Here is a 24,035-nt window from a genome sequence, read left to right on the forward strand (position 1 = left end):
GTACACTACTGAAGGTAAGAAGGGTAATTAAATACCAACCTAATCATTATTCCTATGATAACATGACAAAGATGAATTCATCCAATCTTTTATGAGAAATTATTTCAATGATAAAGGATCTATTAAATGTTGAAAAGAGTTCCTGACCCAGGCGCTTTCTTGATTAATGATGAACGACATCAGCCACCAGAAGGGTTAGGGATCATCTAAAGGACTCTACATAATTTGCATCCCTTTTGTGAGCCATAAAGGCGTAAGCAGGAGTTTAAGGTCTGATCTTTGTCTTCTATTGGAAAACGAAGCATAAAAACATGCAATAAAAGTGAGTCTTGAATATAAGATAATAAATCACACTTGTAATAGCTGTACATGAATGGTGAAACAAAAGCCGTACACTGAAATGATAGGGTCCCAATGGATAACTAAATATGGGCCCCATTTCAGACAAATTTTAGAAAAACTTACGTACATTTAAAATAAAGTTACCAATTGATAGCATTTTATAAGAAATCTTGGTGTTACCGTTGTACTAGTATCTCTCTTCTGTAAGTCATGGAACAAGTTCATCAACATGGTGCAAGACTAGCCGATGAATCTGATTTATTAAAAGGTCTACAATTTTTTCAAACATTACAAACATTTTCTAATTTTTTCGTAAGTGACCTCACGTACCACGTTGAAGCCTCAACAAACCCCACCCAACTTCATAAATGCAGATGTAGCCTTCCTTAAAGACCCACACCATCTACATTATGAGCAAAAATGTTGTGAATGTACAATACGCAGTATAAATGAGTACACCCCCTTTCAAAAGTAAAACTTTAATCATTATCTCACTGAACACAAAATTTCTAAAATGTTGACAAGACAGTTTCATAGAACATTTGTTAATCCTCAACATGAAAGGTTAATAATACAACCTTTATTACAAAATGTTCAATTTACTCAAATTAGCTGATACAAAAATGAATATACCCCACATCAAAAACAACTATAACTAGTATTTCGTATGACTACCATGATTTTGAAGAACAGCACCAAGTCTTCTAGGCATGAAATGAACAAGTTGGTGACATATTACAACATTTTTTTTTCCATTCTTCAAGAATAATCTCAAATTCATGATACCATCAGTATTCTGATGTGAAAAGCTAAAATTTAGCGACTTTTGGCGTTCTAACGCCATTTTTGGCCATCTCCAACCCAACAAAGTAGGCCGAGATGGGGGGGAGGGGTGGCAGGCATGTGGCGGTTTCCACTTGTCAAACCCATGATGAACAGCAGCCCTCACTATGCCACAAATCTTACTACAGCAACGTTATCAAGTTAAAGTTATATAGCGACCAATGAACTCTTATTAAAATAGTGCCAATGGGAAAAAGACCATGAGATTCATTCTTAATCAAGTACAATAAAATGATGTCAAATATTTATCTGGAAGTCAAAACATTGCAACTCCTATTCCCAGCCTAGGACAGCAATATAATCTGGACTAAGACTACAGCAGATACAGGATTAGGAGATTTAGCAGAGTAACAGCATATTCTAATTTACGTTTTCAATACTATTATATGAACAGTCAATAAATTAGACTATTTGATTTAGTGTCCCTTTCTGGCCAGTGTAAACTCAAGTTTAGAAATTATGTTCATTCTATCTATCCGCAATATTTCTATTTGACATATTATATTCATCCATAGCCGCCTTATATATGGTGAGTTCACCGTTTCACATGATTGGAATTTAGCTGAACGTGCAGACCCTTATCCAAACTTGATGAAATACAATTGTTCATTACCTGCAGAAAAGATAGGTCACTAAAGAAAGCAGAGAGTAAAATCTATTGAGACACGGCGAATGTTGATTTGAATTGCATATGACAAGGTAAACAGCAGAAGGACCAAAGGACGAGAAGACAATGATCAGACCGAGACGTTTCATGGTGACAGTTACTGCTATCCCACCACTTGTGAGAAAATGGAGGCTCAGCAATAACTTTATTACAAACATGTTTTATAGATGAGGACTAACAGCACTGCAGATTCCAACATGAGACAACGTGATGCATAAAAAGAAGCCTCCAACTGCCCGACATTACAGGTTAGATCATCGCAGAGAAGAGTGGAAGTGAGCAGCCAGGAAGACCCCTATGGGTGGGGGATCCCATGGATTCAAGCCCCAATGTCAACCACAACCACTTTAAAGAGAAAAGGTTCACATCAAGGTTTTTTTTATGCATATTTTGAAACAAATCCGCATCAAAAACTGCTTCAAATACTCTTGTTAAATATTTTAAATCAGAACTGCTTCAAAATCCATGTCAAAGAACTGTGTGAACAAACCAAGTAATCTAAATATTTTTCCATTTATTTCATTTTTACTGCATTTTTTACTTCTCTGCAAAATAATATATGCATATTTTTTATTTTGCAGAGAACTGTAGCCATATAAAATGCATATCATATGATAACTTTGCCATACAAATACTTATGGTCTATTTAATCTCTTACCCTTCCCTCCCACCAGGGCTGTGGAGTTGGTGTCCATTTTGGTGGAGTCAGAATCGGAGTCGGTATAAATTGGACCGACTCCAACCCCTTAAAATATATAATAAATTGGGTACAGTAGTAAAATACAGTTTGTGGGGGATATTTTTTCATAATAATTTGGGAAAGTTATGATATGTCCTATAAATGTCTGTCCTATTCCTGATCTAAGGGTCTAGAGTTTTAGCTGAGATGAATCTGTGCTACTGTAAATTTATCACTTAAACATGAGCCATGTATGAGGGAGTGAGAGTTGGTGTCATGGAAATTGAGGAGTCCGAGTCAGAGGTTTGGCTTACCGACTTCACAGCCCTGCTTCCCACCACCCTATCCCCTTTATCTATGGATTACTGTAGACTATGATTTTGCCCGTTATGCCTACATAGGTTACTACGAGACTACGGTTAATATTGAAAATAATTTATTGGACCCTGCACGAGCAAATACGCTTAATATTTTGTGGTTTTCCTTATATTCCTGTCCAATAGAATTTTTTTAAACTAAAAGAACACTAAACTTAAAACACTTAAGAAATAGATAAAGATTCACTCTTTAAAGGAACCAGTCATCAGCTTCATGCTGCCCAACCTTAGGCAGCATGAATCAGTGACTGGCTGAGCGACTGCAGTCTGCGACATTTCAGAGTAACCATACTTTGCTAGGCGTCTCTGCTGACTTGTTCCTGGCGGCTTCTCCTTGCCGTGCTCCAGTTGAGTGACAGGTCTCGCCCTATATGTCTATATAGGGAAAGATACCTCAGTCATGGGAGTGAGGTGGAAATTAATTGCCCTTGGACCTGCTTTGGACTAGTCAGCTGAGACACGTAGCCCATGTCCGGCTTTTCACAGTATCTAAAACACTGCAGAATTCCGGTGTAAAACAGACATGGCTGCAATAGCTCAACCAGTGTCTGATTGATGCTGCCCGAAACACAATTTGATTACAAATTCCCTTGGACGGTTAACTCCTCTAAAAACCCAAATTCATTTTTATCAGACATGACAAAATATAACTAAGAATATAACTAAGAATATAACTAAGGAGCCATTTCTGAGAAGGTAACAAATGTGCCTCAAAGAGTTAAAATAGGCATTTTTTTAGGTAGATTATCTTCCCAATCAAGTAGATCATTTACATTCAGAAACCTGAAATGAAGAGCTATTCTATGAACACATAGCCTTACAGCCCAGGTAGATAAAATACATGGGTGCACTCCGTTCTAATAACCGTAAAGGCTTGGAAATTCTCCCCAGTAAAGCAATAGGCCGGTGAAGAATGCTCTGCAGCACCAATTTAGCCGAGATAATGGATGAAAAATGTACATCGAAGGATGTGGTAGACAAATGTGTGGAAACCATCCACAAATGATAAAGAAATTGATGGATTTATTTTCTGGGTACTGCTTGGAATATAAAAATAAAAAACATATCCTGACAAAAGGAAATGACTGTGGCTATTATCTAATGACTCAGAGGATTATACATTGGTACAGTCATAAAGGTTATTTCCCTCCCTGGAATTAGAAGCCTCTAAGGTTTTCTTCACCTATCAAGTCTTTTCTTGTTCTATTCCGCAATTTATTCTGCACCTTGAAGACCTGACCATAGACAGGCAGAACTATTCCCGACCTCAAATCACACCAATGTATAGATTATTTCCAACGTCGGGGGTACGCGCAATGTTTTTAGATGTGGATATTTCTTGCGGATTCTGCGGCTATTGATTTAGTGGTTACATTTGGAACATTTTTTCAAGCAGAAATGCTTCACAAATTGATTTGTAAGGGAATGTTCACACAGTTTTTTTTTACATGGATTTTGAAGTACTTTCTGAAAACTTTTTCCATTGATTTCAATTGGAAATCCACATTGCTGTTCACACAGGAAGTTCTGTTGCTATTTTTTCCCAACTATTATTTATTATGCTTTGTAGCACTGTCCCCATTGTGGCTCACAATCTACATTCCCTATCAGTGTGTCTTTGGAGCGTGGTAGGAAACCAGAAAACCAGGAGGAAACCCACGCAAACACAGGGAGAACATACAAACTCCTTGCAGGTGTAGTCCTTGGTGGGATTTGAACCCAGGACCCCAGCGCTGCAAAGCAACCGTGCTAGCCACTAGGCCACCATGCTTGCCCAAAAAGGTTTTGAAATCCTAGTCACGGAAAAAAATGACATTTCACTACTTTAACTCCTTCACGACTTTTGACGTATATTTAGATCAAAGGTTGTCTCCCTGCCTTTAATGCGATCTTGCAAGCCAAGCCCACATCTTCCACGCACATGAGGACTGATTTAATCACTCATCAAGTGCCTTTAACAGCCGCGGGTTCAGCAGTGCTCTGTCTGCGACTGTAAACCTGTAAAATCCCGCTGTCAATCACTGACAGCGGAATTAAAACACGCGACAGCCAAAAGTGCATCATTCATACTGCCCATCGGCGCACCAGTCACGTGATCACGGGATGCTGATTGGTTGTCAGGACAGCTGGCGGTATGCCGATGAACCCTTACCTGTCATTATAATCCTTCAGTGAGACCGGCTATAGGAGATTGTTATTTCTGCTATACACAGCAGTGCTGATGCACTACTATGTACAGCAGAAGTGATCGGACAATCACAGCTTCAAGTCCCCTAAGAGGGCTAACAAATACAGTAAAAAGTGAGAAAATATTTTTTCATATTTTTAGAAACTCAAAAAAACCCCACAAAAGTTCAAATCACCCACCTTTTACCCTATGAAAAATAAAACAATTAAAGATACACATTTAGTATCGATGCGTTCATAAAAGTCCGATATATCAAAATTTTAAATTAATCCGATTGGTAAATGCGAAAAAATGAAAAAAGGCAGAATTAATTTTTTTTTTGGCCTCCACAACATTGCAATAAAATGCAATAAGAGGCGATAAAAACATTGTATCTACCCCAAAATGGTATCAATAAAAATGTCAGATCAGGGCACAAAAAATAAGTCAACAGACATCCCTATATCCCAAAAAATGAAAAGGTTATGGGTCTCGAAAAATGGCGACATAAGTGAAATTTTTTCTTCGTACAAATTTTATTTTCACCACTTTTATAATAATAAAAAAACTATACATGTTTGGTATCTGCGTACTCGTACTGAACTGGAGAATCATATTGCCAGGTAAGTTTTAGCATATAGTGAACATGGAAAACAAAATTTAAAAAAATTGTGGAGCTGCACTTTATTTTTACAATTTCAGAGCAGTTGGAATTTTTTCCCCGCTTTCCAGTGCATAACATGATAAAAAATGAAACAACAAGCCACCATACGGATATAAGGACGGAAAAATAAAGTTATGCCTCTTGGAATAAGGGGAGGAAAAAACAAAAGTGAAAAAATTCAGAAAATGTTAATGTTAATTAAACTGGACACTGTCAATGCAAAAGGGTGCAAAAAGAAAAAAAATTAAACTGTTTAAACAATTCTGCAAAAAACAGTTCACCTTTGAAAACCTTACTTAAAAAAAAAATAAATAAAAAAAATATAGGCATAAATTTCTAACAATGATTTCTCTTGAAAGCCAAGTCAAACTTGTCCTCCTCAAAACACATCCTTAGGGTGTTCAGAAAGTGAAATATGGCTTTGCTATGCTCTTTTGATGGACCAACAGTCTTTAAAGAAAAATAAAATATCAATATCGATATTCATAATATCAACTGTGAAAAAAAATGGTTCCTTGTGACATGGCTGTTGCACCTTTCACTTTCTTGACTTTAGCCTTACTTCCTTTTCATATAAACAATGGTACGATTTTTTATCTCCTTTAATTGACTGCTATGCATCTGGAACACATCTGCAGATTTTGGAAAGGAGAATAGAAAAACAGGAAGGAGCAAGGACCCAAACATCCCCGACCACTGCTGTAGAGGCAGTTGTTTGGTCCATGTTCTGCTGGCCAAGAGCCGCCTGTAATAACCCTCCGGCATAATTGTAAAATAAAGATGATCTGTTCTGCTGGTGGACGAGATATGGGATATTTTTCCATGTCAGAAGTGGAGATAAACAACAATATAAAATTTCAAGAGCAGATATACCAATGGGATAAAGCTACATAAAATAATCAGTAATGGAAATCTGACGTTATTCCACTCCATATGGAACGTTAAACAGTGAAAAGTTATAAACTATTTTGCTCTAAGTACAAAATAAAGGTTAAATGCACAGAATATGGACTAGAAAAGATATTTTGCTGGCCATACACAGAGAAGCAGGACGTCAACTGTAAATAATGTTGTCAAATTTTAAAATTTTCCAGCTGTTCCCAGAACAGAACCCCACAGAGCAGACATTTTAGAGATAAATTTATCATTTCTCCTACAAGCACGTGACCATCCAAATAAGACTATATAAGCTGGTAAGAAGCAGAATCCAACTGCTTATAGCTTACAAAGACAAGACATTGTGAAATCCCAAATATAGCCACTGACGAGCAGGCAGCACATCTTACCTTTGGTTGCAATACGCACACACTGAGTCTTTGTTTCCTAATGGGGAAAAAACAAACCAAAAAGCATCATTGAGTTTGTGTTTTATTTCCTTCATATAATACGAGAAAATGAAGAGCTTAGGCATTTAATAGTAGTTTCTTACTTCAGACACTTAATGCATACTGATATGTTATAAAAGTATCATTAGAGGTGCAGTCACTGAAAAAAAGGTGCTTTTGAGCCCCTAATTTTAGCAAATACATATAAACACTACACAGTCATTGGATGATCCACTAGCTTAATTGCATTAGGGGACAAATACCCAACAGATAGCTGTCGGCTATACGATCCTTTGGCCGGCAGCTACCTATCCTGACTCCTCTTTACACAGGAGCACTCGTTCTCCCTAAAGCTCCTGTGTTTTCTATGAGAGCGACTCCTTCGGAGGTGGCTTTTCTGAGGGGGAACAAAAGGATCAGCTATCCAAAATCTTCAATTTGAGTTGGGAGGCCTCCATACAAATCAGACTGTCATTAACCTAATATGTATGGAGGCCCCAAGTGTATGCCATGTGAACACTGCCACTGGAGGCAGGCAATGGGCAACTTTTAAATTAGGTAAAGAGTTCGGGTTCGTGCAGACATGTGCAATTCGGTCTGAGTTAGGACTGCCAATGCACGAACTGGCAGCGGGTCCCTCGATTGAAGCATGACAGCTGTCACATTTGGGTGAGCCGCAGCCAGTGCATGCATTGCGGTCCGACATCGCACCAATTTGCATGGACGTCTATATGAGCTCTAGATTTCCCATTCTGGGTAGGTTCCTGCCAGCAGTTTAATATGACTCAGAGTCCAGATAATGATAAAGTAAAATTGGATTCATGGCAGTATCAGTTAGGGCTTCGTTCCTTGGACGAGAACTGAAAAAAAGAAATAAAAAAATTCCCTAGCTTGTGCTAGCATCTCTGTTCTGCCATTATCGACAGCATAATATACCTAAAATGCTTCAGCTATTCTACAGATTGGAACGAAGCCACTGCGCAGCATTTCAAAGCCAGTCTGAAGATAGCATTTCTGGTCTGCAGTGGTTGGCTAATCTTCAACTACATTTTAAGACTACATCCATACAGTGTGTATTTGGTCAGTATTCAAAAACTAAGGCTGTGTGCCCACGATGCGTTTTTGGTGCGTATTTGCAGCGCATAAACGCTCCAGAAACGCATTGCATACCTTTTCCCATGACTTCCTACATTCTGCAAGTTCTGTGCACATGGTCAGGATTTTTTCTGAAAAAGATTTTACTCGCAGAAAAAATACGGACATGACCAATTCTTATGCGTTTCTGCATGCGTATTTGCCTATACAATGCATTGGAAAAAAAGCATGGCAAATACGCATGCAAAAACCAAATGTGTTTTTCTGCTAAGGAGACGCAGAAATGCTCAGGAAAATTTCTGCTTCACTTCTGCATCGTGGGCACTAAGCCTTACACAGAATATATACAGCACAAACGTTTTAGGTAGGTTTGAAAAAAAAAAAAAAAAAGCTGCAAGGTAAAAATGTTTTAAAAAAATAGACGTGATAATAGTTTATTTTTGCCAATTAACAGAATGAAAAGTGAATGAACAAAAGAGAAATCTACAGCAAAATCAATATTTGTGTGACCACCCTTTGCCTTCAAAAGAGTATCATTTCTTCTAAGCACACTTGCACAGTTATTGAAGGAACTCAGTAGGAAGGTTGTTCCAAACATCTTGTAGAAATAACTGCAGATCTTCTGTAGATGTAGGCTTGTGCAAATTCTCTACACGTAATCCCAGACAGATGATGTTGAGATCAGTGCTCTGTAGGGGCCATATCATCACTTCCAGTACTTCTTGCTCTTCTTTATGATGAAGATAGTTCTTAGTGACATTGGCTGTGTGTTTGGGGGTCATCACTCGGCTGTAGAATAAAGTTGGAGCCAATCTGATGACTTCCTGATGGTATTGCATGAGAAATAAGTATACATGCTTGTATTTCTCAGCATTGAGGTCACCATTAATACTGACCAAATCCCAAACACTGCTGAAATGCAGTCCCAAGCTTGCAAGGAACCTCGACCATGCTTCATTTTTACCTGCAGACACATTATTGTACCGCTCTCCAGCCCTTCGGGGAACAAGCTATCGTGTGTTACAGCCACATATTTCAAATTTTGACTTAGCAGTCCAGAGCACCTGCTGCCATTTTTCTGAAGCCCAGTTGCAATGTTATTGTGCATAATTGAGCCACTTCGCCTTGTTTCCACATCGAAGGTATGACTTTTTGGCCACAATTGTTCCATAAAGATGACTTCTATCCAAACTTCTCCCAGCAGATGGGTGTAGTTGAGTCCCAGTTCTGAATTAATGGCACTGCTGGACATCTGCCACTTTTCTTCAAAATTGAAAGAAGGGGTGCATATAGACAATTAAAACGCAACTTTTAATTAGATAAATATAAATAAAGATCAAGGAATACTTATTTACTTAAAATCACAGCTGCAGAGACCGCTGCAAATAAACTCCCATGAGATAAATGCCACAATTTCCTCAAAAAAGCAGATGGGTGAACAACCAAGCATGATCAGGCAAATCAAAAGGTCAGTTGGTGACCCATCGGAGATATCCAGTCAGTTAGAGTGGACAGACAGTGTGACAATCGCATCAATGGAGTGCCTGTATTTAATAAGGTGATGCTATATTATAATCGGGGACGACCGATTCGAGAGCTGCAGCTGTTGTAGTGTTGTATAAAGCGGCAGCATCATCTGCATTGTGTAAGGAATTTATATTTGCAAGAAGTAGAAGGTATTCAGAGTGAGTGTAGATCAAGGTGTTTAAGATTTCTGTGAAGGTGTGCAAGTTTGTGGAGTGGAGATTGTGCACCTGGAGAGGAGAGGGAAGATAATTCAAGTAGGTTGTGATCAGAAAGAGGGAGAGGCGAGTTAGAGAGGTTAGATAGGGAACAGAGGCAGGTAAATCTAAGTTCCAGTGTGTGGCCTCTTTAGGCTATGTGCACACGTTTAGGATTTGAAGCAGAAATTTCTGCAGCATTTCTGCATCTCTTTAGCAAGAAAAACGCTGCGGAAAAAAAACGCATTTCACGATTTTTTTTATGCGCTTTTGCACTGAAATGCATGCTGTTAGGAGCTAAATAAAGGTATTGGAAAAAAGAAATGTGGGACATTGCTTTAACCTTTGGATTACTGTCAGAACTGGGGTGAGTATATTGTTTAATTTAAAAATGGGTCTGTTGTATTTCAAATAAAGTGCTTGCTCTGTGTCTGTGTGTTAATTTAACTCTTTACTTTAGTTAGATTAGGTTTGGTAATGAAAGGGTCTGATTGACTCCTTGTCATCACCAAACAAAAGGGCTAGGTGTCAGCTAACCCCATATACCCATTGTCATTAGAATTTCCATTCATGTAATTTCCGGGGCAGCGGAGAGCGGCTATTTTTAGCCTAGGAAGGTGCCATTAGGCAAATATGGTCCCTGGCTATTATTAACAGCTCACAGCTGTTTCATTAGCCGTTACATCCCCACGAACAGCAAAACGTGGTGTTCTAATGCAGCACTTTTGTTGTCGGTACATGTGAATCCACCGCATATAATGACACTTCAATCGGTCAAAATCGGCAGAAATTGACATGCTGCGGGTGAGTTTAGGTACATGGCCACGATCAGGAGCAGCTGCAGGTTTGAAGCTGTGAGTTTATACAGCGTCAAATCCGCAGCGTTCAGTTGTTACAGTGGATGGGATCTCTAGAAATCACATGTCCACTATGCGTGCGTATGAGACTAAGGATCAACAGCAGACACTGACATGCGGCACGTCTTTCAGGACCGCAGCATGTAAAATTCTCTTGCGGAGTCGCTAGTCTCTGCAACAGAAATTTGACCACTAGAAAGTATTGAATGCGATAAATCCGCATGGTTCAGTGAACACATGTGGATTTACCTGTGTTCAATAGAATGCAACGTTTTGGACGCAGCAAAAATATGCTGCATCCAAAGCGCTGCTATGTCCGGATCGTGGGCACATAGCTTAAAATTAAAAAACAAAAAAATGGCGTGGGCTCCAGCATCATTTTCATAACCAGCAGAGAGAAAGCCGAAGGCTGGGAGCTGATATTATTAGCCGGGGAATGGGGCATTAGCCTGGCTTATAATAACAGCCCACAGCTGTTTGCTTAGCCTTTACTGGCAAGATTACAGGGGAATCTCAGAAAAAAATTGACGTAGGGTCCCCCTATAAAATCTAACCAGAAAAGGCTAAACAGACAGCTGTGGGCTGATATCAATAGCCAGGGAAGAGGCCATGGATCCTGGCCCCCTCCGTGGCTAATAATATCACCCCTCAGCAGTCCCAGAAATGGCGCATCCATAAAATGAGCCAAATCTGGCGCTTAGCATACGCTCTTCCCACTGCCCCGTAGACGTGGCGAGTGGGGTAATGGGGTTTGGGTTCATGTCAGCCTTGTATTGGCAGATGACATGAAGCCCAGGCTAGTAATGGAGGGAGTCTTGAAGACGCCCCCATTACTAATCACATAGTAAAGTTTTTGACGCTTTTTCAATAAAAGACACGGCCAGAATTAAAGTATTTTATTGAAATAAAATTAACACTGTTTTAAAGATATTTCTTTTTATTATACGCCCAGTCCCCGAATCCCTTGCTCTTCAGTAAAAAAAAAAAAAGACAAAAGTAAAAAAACACCATATCCCTCACCAGTCCGCCATCACAATGTAATCCAGATTGTCCCTTGGTGATCCGGGTCACTTCTACACCAGTCACATCAATCACTGATGTGACTGCTGTAGAAAACAGCCCTCTGTACACTGACAAAAGTGTAAAATCACTCCTGTCAGTGTACATGCTGCTGCAGGAGTGAGTTCACCTGAGTTCATCAGCTGAAGATCAGCTAATCAGCTCTGGTGACCTCATACTGCATCAGTGGTCAGTGGGAACATTCTCAGGAATGTTCCCACGCAGCACCGATGCCGTAAACCGAGGTCCCGGAGCTCATCAACTGATGACATCTCAAGAAATCAGTCCCGGCAGCAGCGATGTACACTGCACGCTCCCGTCAGTGTACTGCCGGCCTGATCACATCGCCGGGATATTGCGAGGACCAGGAGGACACCAGGGGGCGCCAGGTTTGCTGCGGTTCAATGAAAGTCAATGGGCGGGAAACGATGCAGAAACGCTGCATACAATGGACATGCTAAGTATTTAAACGCAATGACAACCCTGAGCGGAAAATTCCACATCATGTGCACAGCACATCAGGATTGTCATTGCATTAGCTGGTAGAAGGATTACACTTAGTTTTTGATGCATTTCCACGCTGAAAAAAAAGGACGCTACGTGTGCACTTAACCTTAGTCCTACAAAATCTTTGTCTTTGTGCTAGTTAACCTAGAAAATGTAATGCTGTTTCGAAGGCAAAGGCTGGTTGCATCAAATATTGATTTGATTTAGATTTCCCTTTTGTTCATTCACAAAAACCTATCACTTATTTTTGAAAGCATTCATAATTTGCAGCACTTTTTCTACACAAGCCTAAAAGTTTTGTACAGTACTGTATATTAAGCGTGTTAATTATCACCTAATGATAAAATACTTATTTTTTGTTCTAAACTATAAAGTTGTGATTTTTCTAGAATTAATCAATCAGTCTTTATCTAATGAGAGCTATTTAAATAGCAGCATGCAGTTGCATAATCATTACCATCTGCAATTTGACCTCTATTACTAAAGATCTCACAGAAGAGAGTAGCAAAGTAATAATTTCAGAGATCACAATCTATAAAGACCCTTAACAGAAACAGGAGGGAAAGAATATAAAACTTCAATTTCCATTTGGTTATAAACATCCAGGTACAGATCCCAGCTATCAATCTCACTGCACATCTGAGCAATTTCAAGTAATCCTCAGACACCTGGCATGATGACTTTATAACAAGGACGCTGCGATCTCCGAGAGGACCCTACTTATCTAAGGGAAGATTCTCAAATTGGATTTTAAAGCATCTTGCGTTATTGCACTTCGTGCTGTGCTTTTCTCTTATTCACTTTAAACAAGGAAGTCATTCACAGATAGCAGCTTTGGCTTCAGCCTCGCAGCTTTTCATTCATTTCGCCCACTGCCTGCCCCTACCGTCCCCCCTCTGAATACCCACAAGAGCCAGCAAGCGATAATGCACGAAAACAAGCACTTATTGTGCTAAACAAAACTGCACAATAAAGTAAAATGTATTCTACATATCCTCCAAACAGGTTGATTAAATGAGTAACAGTAAGGGAAGAGGATGCATTACTAGATGTTACAGTACAAACTGTATTATTAAATAAATCTTAGACTCTGTGTACGTGCTTCGAAAATCCATTAGAACGGCTGCATAATACTAAAATACAAATGAGTAAACGAGCTAAAAAATTACTCATAAAATGTTTATTTTAGTTCTAGGTAGGAACATTTTCAAAAAGGAATACTTACATGGATTATCAAAGTAAGTACACCAGCCTCACCAGGTTCAGACATAAGAGCTCTATTTTAATATTGTATGCAGTTAGTATTATGAAACCTGGTGACAGATCTGCCTTAAAAGTATTGATGGCTATAAACCTTCGATACCGGTCAGCTCATTTGACCACTAGCTATTTCTTGGACTTCGCCGTACCCCCGATGTTTTCAAAGTGGAAATCTGAATAAGCTGCTGATGTACACATCTGGTGGCTTATCACTCTAGAAACGATCAGGTATTATGATTCAACATGCCTGATCCTCCTAACCCATGACATCATGTCAGTATAGGATTCTAATTAAGAAAACTTCTACCATGCCACGTTTTAATAGGCGAGAGGCTGGGTGTTGAGACCTCAGTGATCACTGGAATAAACGGGCAGTAACACACTGCCTCTTCGTATGTAACTGGCTTTACTTTTTACCTGAACCTTTAAAAGCAAGCAGGCATTTAAACAGGGCACCGATGGTCTTATTTAGACTCAGATTTGGAAGAGATACTTTAATTAGTTTACTGAATTTGCTAACCCCATTTTATCAACAATGAAGTAGTAAAAAATTTACTTTGGAAAACACTTTAATTATATTTGTTGGTATCTAATTCTGCAACCCTAAAACTAAGTACAGACAAGGTTTCAGACCAAGTAAACCGGTCTGAAACAATCTGCTTAAAGGGGTTGTCAAGCATGGGGTTCAAGTCTGCAGTCAGTATGCAACTGCTGACTTGTGAGTCCTCACAGCGTGCACAGTGCGCGCTGTCAGGATTCTATGGAGCCAGGAGTGAGCTGAGATGTGAGCACAAATATGCGATTTCCATGCTTCCGGCCACATTCCAACTAGACGTGTCCAGCCTCACTCACTTGTATTGATGGAGGCCGTGTAAATTTAGTTGTCACGTGATCACAAAAATGCAAACCATATACTTGCTGTCCTGAATCTGCTCACCAACGCAGGAGAATCCTGACAGTGTGACCCCAAAGCTTGGACAACCCCTTTAATGTATAGTGATATTTAGTAAATGATATTCTTGTATGTGTGCTATTTAATTTACTTCTTAAGTAACTATTCTATGCATATTCTTTAGTAAAATAAGAAAATGAATTCTGCAACTAAATGAAAGACTTGGCAAAGTAGAACAACTCACCTTCTCAACACTGCTCACTGCCTGGAAGTAGATGTTGTAGCCTTTGCGAGGAGCTAGAGGTGGGTTCCAAAATCCCTGGTAAGTTCTGTTGTCACCAACGGTAAATGGGGCAGCTTCAGGAAGGTTAGAAGGGGGCAGCTCCGCAGCATAGTAGTAGGGGGAACCACCAGTGCCAGCATTGTTGTAGGCAACTGGAACCTGATAACATTCCATCCCTCCAGTTTCCCTTTTTGTCCGATGCGGGTGCAACTCTTCTACCACAATCTGGTATGCACTAAAGGAAAAGAAAAACATTATTTCATCCATGTCAATAAAAGCAATCATTTTCAAGTGGCTTTAAACATTACTAAAATTCTTAAGAGATCAAGATAACCCATGACATAAATCAAGTGGCCTAGCATGACTTTCTGCAGTTACTCTGACTATGTTGCCATATCATAATGTGCACACTGTGAAGATTTCACTCGGTTTGCATGCTGGAGCAAGAAAACACAGAGAAACATGAAAAGAAAACAACTGGCACATGACCACAAGTATGCAAATCACATGTAAGAGGTCACGTGACAATCTCCAGCAGGCAAACAGAGTGACAACCTGACATTTATGATCAGAAAATTACATTGTTGTGTTATATGTATATTTTAGTTTATAGCCATTTTTTTCTTCAATAACATGATTTGTATTGAATATAATAATGGGAAAACTTGCAATTTTTACACAGGTTGCTGAGGCTATTCTAGATTCCAACTTCCTGTTCTATCAGGAATGCCACATGTATATTAGTAGCAAAATTAGAAAGAAGGGGGAGCTACTACATCAGCTACTGATGGATCCTGTGTTGTCATCTGTGTACAGAGGTGTTACCTGTCATTGTAATCCATCTGTGGCGACAGACTTTTGTAAACGCTTCCTCAAAGGACAGGAAGTAGAGGAGTCTAAAATAGCCCCAAAATTCAAGAGTTCCTTTTTTTTTATACCAATCTTTACATGAAAAATATATGAAAAGAACTAAAGCTTTGAGTTCATTGAAAGAGCCCACGGAAACTTCAGGATTTGAAGAGAGTTTGGGTAGAAGAATGGGTCAAAAATCACACCTGAGCAATGTATGTGACTAATTTCTCCATATAGAAGATGTCTTGAAGTGGTCATCATCAACAAAGGTTTTTGTACAAAGTATTAATTAAATTTCAGTAAGCGTGTTCAATACTTTTTCCCCTTCTTATTATTACACAGAAAACTTAATCTATGGACATCTGTGGCTTGATTTATTTGCCTGTGTGGATTGTTACAGACATCTGGTAAGAATTTCATGTCAACAGCACCTTTAGAAATATATCTACTTAGAAAATTGGTGACATGTTTAATATTTATTTCACCCGCTATGTGTGTGTGTGTACATACATATACACACACGCACTACACATACAGTACAGACCAAAAGTTTGGACACACCTCATTTAAAGATTTTTCTGTATTTTCATGACTTTGAAAATTGTGCATTCACACTGAAGGCATCAAAACTATGAATTAACACATGTGGAATTATATACTTAACAAAAAAGTGTGAAACAACTGAAAATATGTCTTATATTCTAGGTTCTTCAAAGTAGCCACCTTTTGCTTTGATGACTGCTTTGCACACTCTTGGGATTCTCTTGATGAGCTTCAAGAGGTAGTCACCGGAAATGGTCTTCCAACAATCTTGAAGGAGCTCCCAGAGATGCTTAGCATTTGTTGGCCCTTTTGCCTTCACTCTGCGCTCCAGCTCACCCCAAACCATCTCGATTGGGTTCAGGTCTGGTGACTGTGGAGGCCAGGTCATCTGACGTAGCACCCCATCACTCTCCCTCTTGGTCAAATAGCCCTTACACAGCCTGGAGGTGTGTTTGGGGTCATTGTCCTGTTGAAAAATAAATGATGGTCCAACTAAACGCAAACCGGATGAAACAGCATGCCGCTGCAAGATGCTGTGGTAGCCATGCTGGTTCAGTATGCCTTCAATTTTGAATAAATCCCCAACAGTGTCACCAGCAAAGCACCCCCACACCATCACACCTCCTCCTCCATGCTTCACGGTGGGAACCAGGCATGTAGAGTCCATCCGTTCACCTTTTCTGTGTCGCCCAAAGACACGGTGGTTGGAACCAAAGATCTCAAATTTGAACTCATCAGACCAAAGCACAGATTTCCACTGGTCTAATGTCCATTCCTTGTGTTCTTTAGCCCAAACAAGTCTCTTATGCTTGTTGCCTGTCCTTAGCAGTGGTTTCCTAGCAGCTATTTTACCATGAAGGCCTGCTGCACAAAGTCTCCTCTTAACAGTTGTTGAAGAGATGTGTCTGCTGCTAGAACTCTGTGTGGCATTGACCTGGTCTCTAATCTGAGCTGCTGTAACCTGCGATTTCTGAGGCTGGTGACTCGGATAAACTTATCCTCAGAAGCAGAGGTGACTCTTGGTCTTCCTTTTCTGGCGCGGTCCTCATGTGAGCCAGTTTCTTTGAAGCGCTTGATGGTTTTTGCAACTGCACTTGGCGACACATTCAAAGTTTGCCCAATTTTCTGGACTTACTGACCTTTAGTAATGATGGCCACTCGTTTTTCTTTACTTAGCTGCTTTTTTCTTGCCATAATACAAATTCTAACAGTCTATTCAGTAGGACTATCAGCTGTGTATCCACCTGACCTCTGCACAACACAACTGATGGTCCCAACCCCATTTATAAGGCAAGAAATCCCACTTATTAAACCTGACAGGGCACACCTGTGAAGTGAAAACCATTTCCGGTGACTACCTCTTCAAGCTCATCAAGAGAATGCCAAGAGTGTGCAAAGCAAAAGGTGGCTACTTTGAAGAACCTGGAATATAAGACATATTTTCAGTTGTTTCACACTTTTTTGTTAAGTATATAATTCCACATGTGTTAATTCATAGTTTTGATGCCTTCAGTGTGAATGTACAATTTTCAAAGTCATGAAAATAGAGAAAAATCTTTAAATGAGAAGGTGTGTCCAAACTGTGTGTGTATGTGTGTGTGTACGTATTATACATACATATATACACGTATATATACGTACATAACGCATTTTTCAGACTATAAGATGCACTTTTTTCCTCCAAAATTTTGGAGGAAAGTGGGGGGGTGCATCTTATAGTCCGAATACTAGCCGTAGTATATACTATATACTGTCGGTGGTAAAGGGTGTGGGGGGTGAAGGGTGTGGGGGGGGACGGCAGATGAGCGGGGCATAGGAGGCAGCAGCCGCGTGCTGCAGCCTACGCTGTGCCCGCTGCTAAAGAAAAAGAATATTCACTGCTCCCCACGCCCACCAGAAATGTACAAATTCTGCAGATCCTCTCCAGTTCCATCGGGTTGGATGGTGAACGTTGGTGGACAACAATTTTCAGGTCTCTCCAGAGATGCTCAATTGGGTTTAAGTCAGGGCTCTGGCTAGTCCAGTCAAGAATGGTCTGAAGCCACTCCTTTGTTATTTTAGCTGTGTGCTTAAGGTCATTGTCTTGTTGGAAGGTGAACCTACGGCCAAGTCTGAGGTACAGAGCACTCTGGAAGAGGCCAGATCTGTGCCTTGCCACAATTCTGTCTCTGAGCTCCTTGGACAGTTCCTTTGAGCTCATGATTCTCATTTGGTCTGACATGCACTGTGAGCTGTGAGATCTTATAGAGAAAGATGTGTGCCTTTCCAAATCAAGTCCTACGAGTTTAATTAAACAAAGCTGGACTCCAATGAAGGAGTAGAACTATCTCAAGGAGGATCACAAAGAAATGGACAGCATGTGACTTAAATATGAGTGTCTGAGCAAAGGGTCTGAATATTTATGACTAGTGTTGAGCGAATTTTTTCATGTCATCTGCGTGACAGCGTGGCTAATCAGGGATGTTCATGAGCGGAGCCGATTTTTTTGTCGCGAACAAGTTGGAACCCTGAACACGAATTTGAAATGCCGAACAAATTCGCACAACACTACTTATGACCATGTGATATCTCAATTTTTATTTTTTAATACATTTGCAAAAAATTCTACATTTGTTTTTTTCCAGTCAAGATTGGGTGCAGAGTGTACTTTAATGAAAAAAAAAAGTGAAAAATTTAAAGCGGTCTGAATACTTTCTGTACCCACTGTATAAACATATACACACACACACACATACATATATACACTGCTCAAATGAATAAATGGAACACATCCTAGATCTGAATGAATGAAATATTCTCATGTAATACTTTGTTCTGTACAAACTTGAATGTGCTGACAAGAAAATCACACAAAAAATCAATGGAAATCAAACTTCTTAACTAATGGAGGCCTGAATTTGGAGTCACCTCCAAAATTAAAGTGGAAAAACACACTACAGGCTAATCCAACTTTGATGTAATGTCCTTAAAACAAGTCAAAATGAGGCTCAGTATTGTGTGTGGCCTCCACGTGCCTGTATGACCTCCCTACAACGCCAGGGCATGCTCCTGATGAGGTTGCGGATGGTCTCCTGTGGGATCTCCTCCCAGACCTGGACTAAATCATCCGCCAACTCCTGGACAGCCTGTGGTGCAACGTGACGTTGGTGGATGGAGCGAGACATGATGTCCCAGATGTGCTTAATTGGATTCAGGTCTGGGGAACGGGCGGGTGAGTCCATAGCTTCATCTTGCAGGAACTGCTCAAACACTCCAGCCCCATGAGGTCTGGCATTGTCCTGCATTAGGAGGAACCCAGGGCCAACCGCACCAGCATATGGTGTCACAAGGGGTCTGAGGATCTCATCTCGGTACCTAATGGCAGTCAGGCTACCTCTGGCGAGCACACGGTGGGCTGTGCCGTCCTCCAAAGAAATGCCACCCCACACCGTTACTGACGCACTGCCAAAGCGGTCATTCTGAAGGATGTTGCAGGCAGCAGATCGCTCTCCATGGCGTCTACAGGCTCTGTCACGTGCTCAGTGTGAACTTGCTTTCATCTGTGAAGAGCACAGGGCGCCAGTGGCGACTTTGCCAATCCTGGTGTTCTGTGGCAAATGCCAAGCATCCTGCACGGTGTTGGGCTGTGAGCACAACCCCCATCTGTGGACGTCGGGCCCTCATACCACCCTCAGAGTCAGTTTCAAACCATTTGTACAGACACATGCACATTTGTGGCCTGCTGGAGGTCATTTTGCAGGGCTCTGGCAGTGCTCCTCCTGTTCCTCCTTGCACAAAGGCGGAGGTAGCGGTCCTACTGCTGGGTTGTTGCCCTACTGCAGCCCCCGCCACATCTCCTGGTGTACTGGCCTGTCGCCTGGTAGCACCTCCAGCCTCTGGACACTACGCTGACAGACACAGCAAACCTTCTTGCCACAGCTCGCATTGATGTGCCATCCTGGAGGAGATCCCACAGGAGACCATCCGCAACCTCATCAGGAGCATGCCCAGGCGTTGTAGGGAGGTCATACAGGCACATGTAAACCACACACAATACTGAGCCTCATTTTGACTTGTTTTAAGGAAATTACATCAAAGTTGGATTAGCCTGTAGTGTGTTTTTACACTTTAATTTTGGGGGTGACTCAAAATCCAGGCCTCCATTGGTTAATAAATTTGATTTCCATTTATACACAGTTATATATATATACACAGTTATATGAAAAAGTTTGGGCACCCCTATTAACCTTAAGCTTAATGTTTTCTTAAAATTGGTGTTTTTGCAACAGCTATTTCAGTTTGATATATGTAATAACTGTTGGACACAGTAATGTTTCTGCCTTGAAATGAGGTTTATTGTACTAACAGAAAATGTGCAATCTGCATTCAAACAAAATTTGACAGGTGCTTAAGTATGGGCACCTCACCAGAAAAGTGACATTAATATTTAGTAGATCCTCCTTTTGCAAAAATAACAGCCTCTAGTCACTTCCTGTAGCTTTTAATGAGTTCCTGGATCCTGGATGAAGGTATTTTTGACCATTCCTCTTTACAAAACAATTCCAGTTCAGTTAAGTTTGATGGCAGCCGAGCATGGACAGCCCTCTTCAAATGATCCCACAGATGTTCAATGATATTCAGGTCTGGGGACTGGGATGGCCATTCCAGAACATTGTAATTGTTCCTCTGCATGAATGCCTGAGTAGATTTGGAGCGGTGTTTTGGATCATTGTCTTGCTAAAAGCTCCATCCCCTGCGTAACTTCAACTTTATCACTGATTCTTGAACATTATTGTCAAGAATCTGCGGATACTGAGTGGAATCCATGCGTCCCTCAACTTTACCAAGATTCCCGGTGCCGGCATTGGCCACACAGCCCCAAAGCATGATGGAACCTCCACCAAATTTTACTGTGGGTAGCAAGTGTATTTCTTGGAATGCTGTGTTTTTTTGCCGCCATGCATAGCGCCTTTTTGTATAACAAAACAACTCAATCTTGGTTTCATCAGTCCACAGGACCTTCTTCCAAAAAGAAATTGGCTTCTCCAAATGTGCTTTTGCATACCTCAACCGACTCTGTTTGTGGCGCGTGCTTGCAGAAACGGCTTCTTTCGCATCACTCTCCCATACAGCTTCTCCTTGTGCAAAGTGCGTTGTATAGTTGACCGATGCACAGTGACACCATCTGAAGCAAGTTGATGCGGCAGCTCTCTGGAGGTGGTCTGAGGATTGTCCTTGACTGATCTCACCATTCTTCTTCTCTGCCTTTCTGACGTTTTTCTTGGCCTGCCACTTCTGGCCTTAACAAGAACTGTCCCTGTGTTCTTCCATTTCCTTACTATGTTCCTCACAGTGGAAACTGACAGGTTAAACAACTGAACAACTATGTTGAATAATCTTTGTTTTCAGATCATTTGACAGTTGTTTTGAGGAGCCCATGATGCCACTCTTCAGAGGAGATTCAAACAGGAGAACAAATTGGGAAAACTTTGAAAGTGTCCCCAAGTGCAGTTTGCATGGATTTATATAGTGTGACCTAGTTGTCAAGCACTTTCAAAGTGATGCTAAAATCGCTTTGAAAGCGCTTGTCAATCCGCATGCGGAAACGCATGTGAATCCGCATGTATTACGCAGGAAAAACGCATGTACAAGCCGCATATGTTTTTTCTGCCAGGGAGATGCAGAAATTTTCTGCATCGTGGGCTCATAGCCTTAAAATGTTTTATTGTGCCATTCACGCGTAAATTTGAAGGGACATGCCAACAAGATTTGGCTCCATGCCACAATTCCAAGCGTGTGAAGAAATTCCTGGAAGAAAATAAAGTAAAAGTGCTGGACTGGCCTGGCAATTCACCAGACTTAAATCCTATAGAAAATTTGAGTAGCATTGTGAAGAGACGTCTTGGCAAAATGGACTGTACAATCAAAGAAAGCATGATAAATAGTGCCATACAAGTGTGGCTCCATGATGAAGAATTGAAGAATTTATGCAAAAATGCATTGAAAATCTCATATCTGCTAAAGGAGGACATATTTCTTACTAAAATTAGTATGTAACAGTGCATTATAACATTTTATTATTAAATATTCAAAAAAGGGGTTTTTTGGTTTGTCCCAATTAATTTGCACAGCAATGTGTATATATATATATATATATATATATATATATATATATATATATATATATATATATATATATATATATATATATATATATATATATATATATATATATATATATATATACACACACACACTAGATGGTGGCCCGATTGTAACGCATCAGGTATTCTAGCATATGTCTCCCGACCCTCCTTTATAATGCCCCATGCAGGAAGTCACATCCCCCGTATATAATACCCCATGCAGGATGTCACATCCCCCGCATATAATGCCCCATGCAGGAAGTCACATCCCCCGTATATAATACCCCATGCAGGAAGTCACATCCCCCGTATATAATGCCCCAAGCAGGATGTCACCTCTCCCCCATATAATGCCCCATGTAGGATGTGACCTCTCCCCCCATATAATGCCCCATGCAGGATGTGACCTCTCCCCCCATATAATGCCCCATGCAGGATGTCATATCCCCTGTATATCCATCCCCCCATAGTGCCCCATGCAGGTCCCCTATGGCCCCATACAAAAAAAAATAATCCAATACTCACCTCCCTTCTCAGCTGCTTCTCTGGACTCCAGCGTAGCCGGCATGTTGACGCTGTGACCGGTCAGGAGAGAGAGCGGTGTAAAGACGTCACCGCGCCCTCTGACCTGAGACGTCACAGAGCATCAGTGAAAGACACAGGAGCTGCTGCGGAGGCACGGGGAGGGGTAAGCATGACGCCAGTGCCGGGGTCCTGATCGAGCGGGGGGGAGGGACGGGAGGAGATGGGAGGGGAGAGGAGGGGAGGGGCGTCACACTTGTCCTCAGGAGATAAGCGGCCGTAGCAGCTGATCTCCCGACGATAGCCGCATGTAGGTCAGCGGCGCCTGCGGTCGGGGGACTTATGCTGCGAGTAGCCGGCTGCATCGCCGCTGACCTCCGTGCCGCACATGAGCCGCTAACGGCCGCCATGTTTTTCAGAAATGCCGCATCGCTGATTGGCCGCGGCCGGACCAATCAGCGACCCTGGATTTCCAGGACAGACAGACAGACAGACAGACAGACAGACAGACAGACAGACAGACAGACAGACAGACAGACAATTATATTGTAGATATATACACACATTCATATATACACACAGCTACATATTGAAAAAAAAAAAGTAGTAAATTTAACTCAAAAAATGGATCTAAATAATATTTTATTTTCAGATAAAACCCCTTTACAGACAATATGACTGCGAAAGACTAAAAAAGGCTAAAGTACTCAATTAGAATTTCACTACATGTCCTGCCTTTAAACCAGCACTTTTTAGTTTTTGTGAAGATCTGGAGCCTTGGCAATGTTACTTCACTAGATTCAGTGGTGCCTTGTAAACTATAAGATCATATTGTATACATGAGAATTAGGATACTCTAAATAATAGGGGAAATTCAGATAAACATCTACTTACATGGATTTAGAGACATCAAAACATTGCATTGGTGTAGACCAGATGTTCAGATCAGCACCAATATGTGGGAAAAAAATAGATCTGCAGTGTGTGTATAAATCCCTTTGGCTCTGCTCAGGGATTTCCTCCACCGGTCATTTGACAAAACTATCTAGAATCCTATTCTTGGGATCAGTAATGGTCCCGTGGATGGGACCCCCCGTGATAAGCAAATTATCCTTTATATCATCTTCCAAACTTTTTAACCTTTTAAATTATTTGCATTTTGTTCCACTTTTTAAGTACGGTACTTAACACTTGTAGTTATTAGCCGGTTTGTCAAAAAATATATTTATAAATCTACTAACTTCAGTTACCAGTA

The 24,035-nt window shown here is 40.7% G+C and overlaps 1 protein-coding gene across 17 annotated transcripts in view; it reads right to left on the reverse strand.

Moving 5' to 3' along the window:
• The window catches only part of PTPRK (protein tyrosine phosphatase receptor type K), a 381,227-nt gene that overhangs the window by 86,989 nt on the left and 270,203 nt on the right, over window positions 1–24,035 (reverse strand). For all 17 annotated transcript variants that reach the window (XM_073676054.1, XM_073676048.1, XM_073676055.1 and 14 more), the window contains exons 12-13: window positions 14,700–14,973; window positions 7,026–7,062 (exon numbers count right to left, since the gene is read on the reverse strand). In XM_073676054.1, the coding sequence (XP_073532155.1) occupies window positions 7,026–7,062; window positions 14,700–14,973 (311 nt within the window). The remainder of the gene's footprint in view (window positions 1–7,025; window positions 7,063–14,699; window positions 14,974–24,035) is intronic.

The sequence above is a fragment of the Phyllobates terribilis genome, unplaced genomic scaffold, assembly GCF_046119375.1.
Source record: "Phyllobates terribilis strain yellow unplaced genomic scaffold, ASM4611937v1 Scaffold_3__8_contigs__length_932513732, whole genome shotgun sequence".
Classification (NCBI taxonomy): domain Eukaryota; kingdom Metazoa; phylum Chordata; class Amphibia; order Anura; family Dendrobatidae; genus Phyllobates; species Phyllobates terribilis.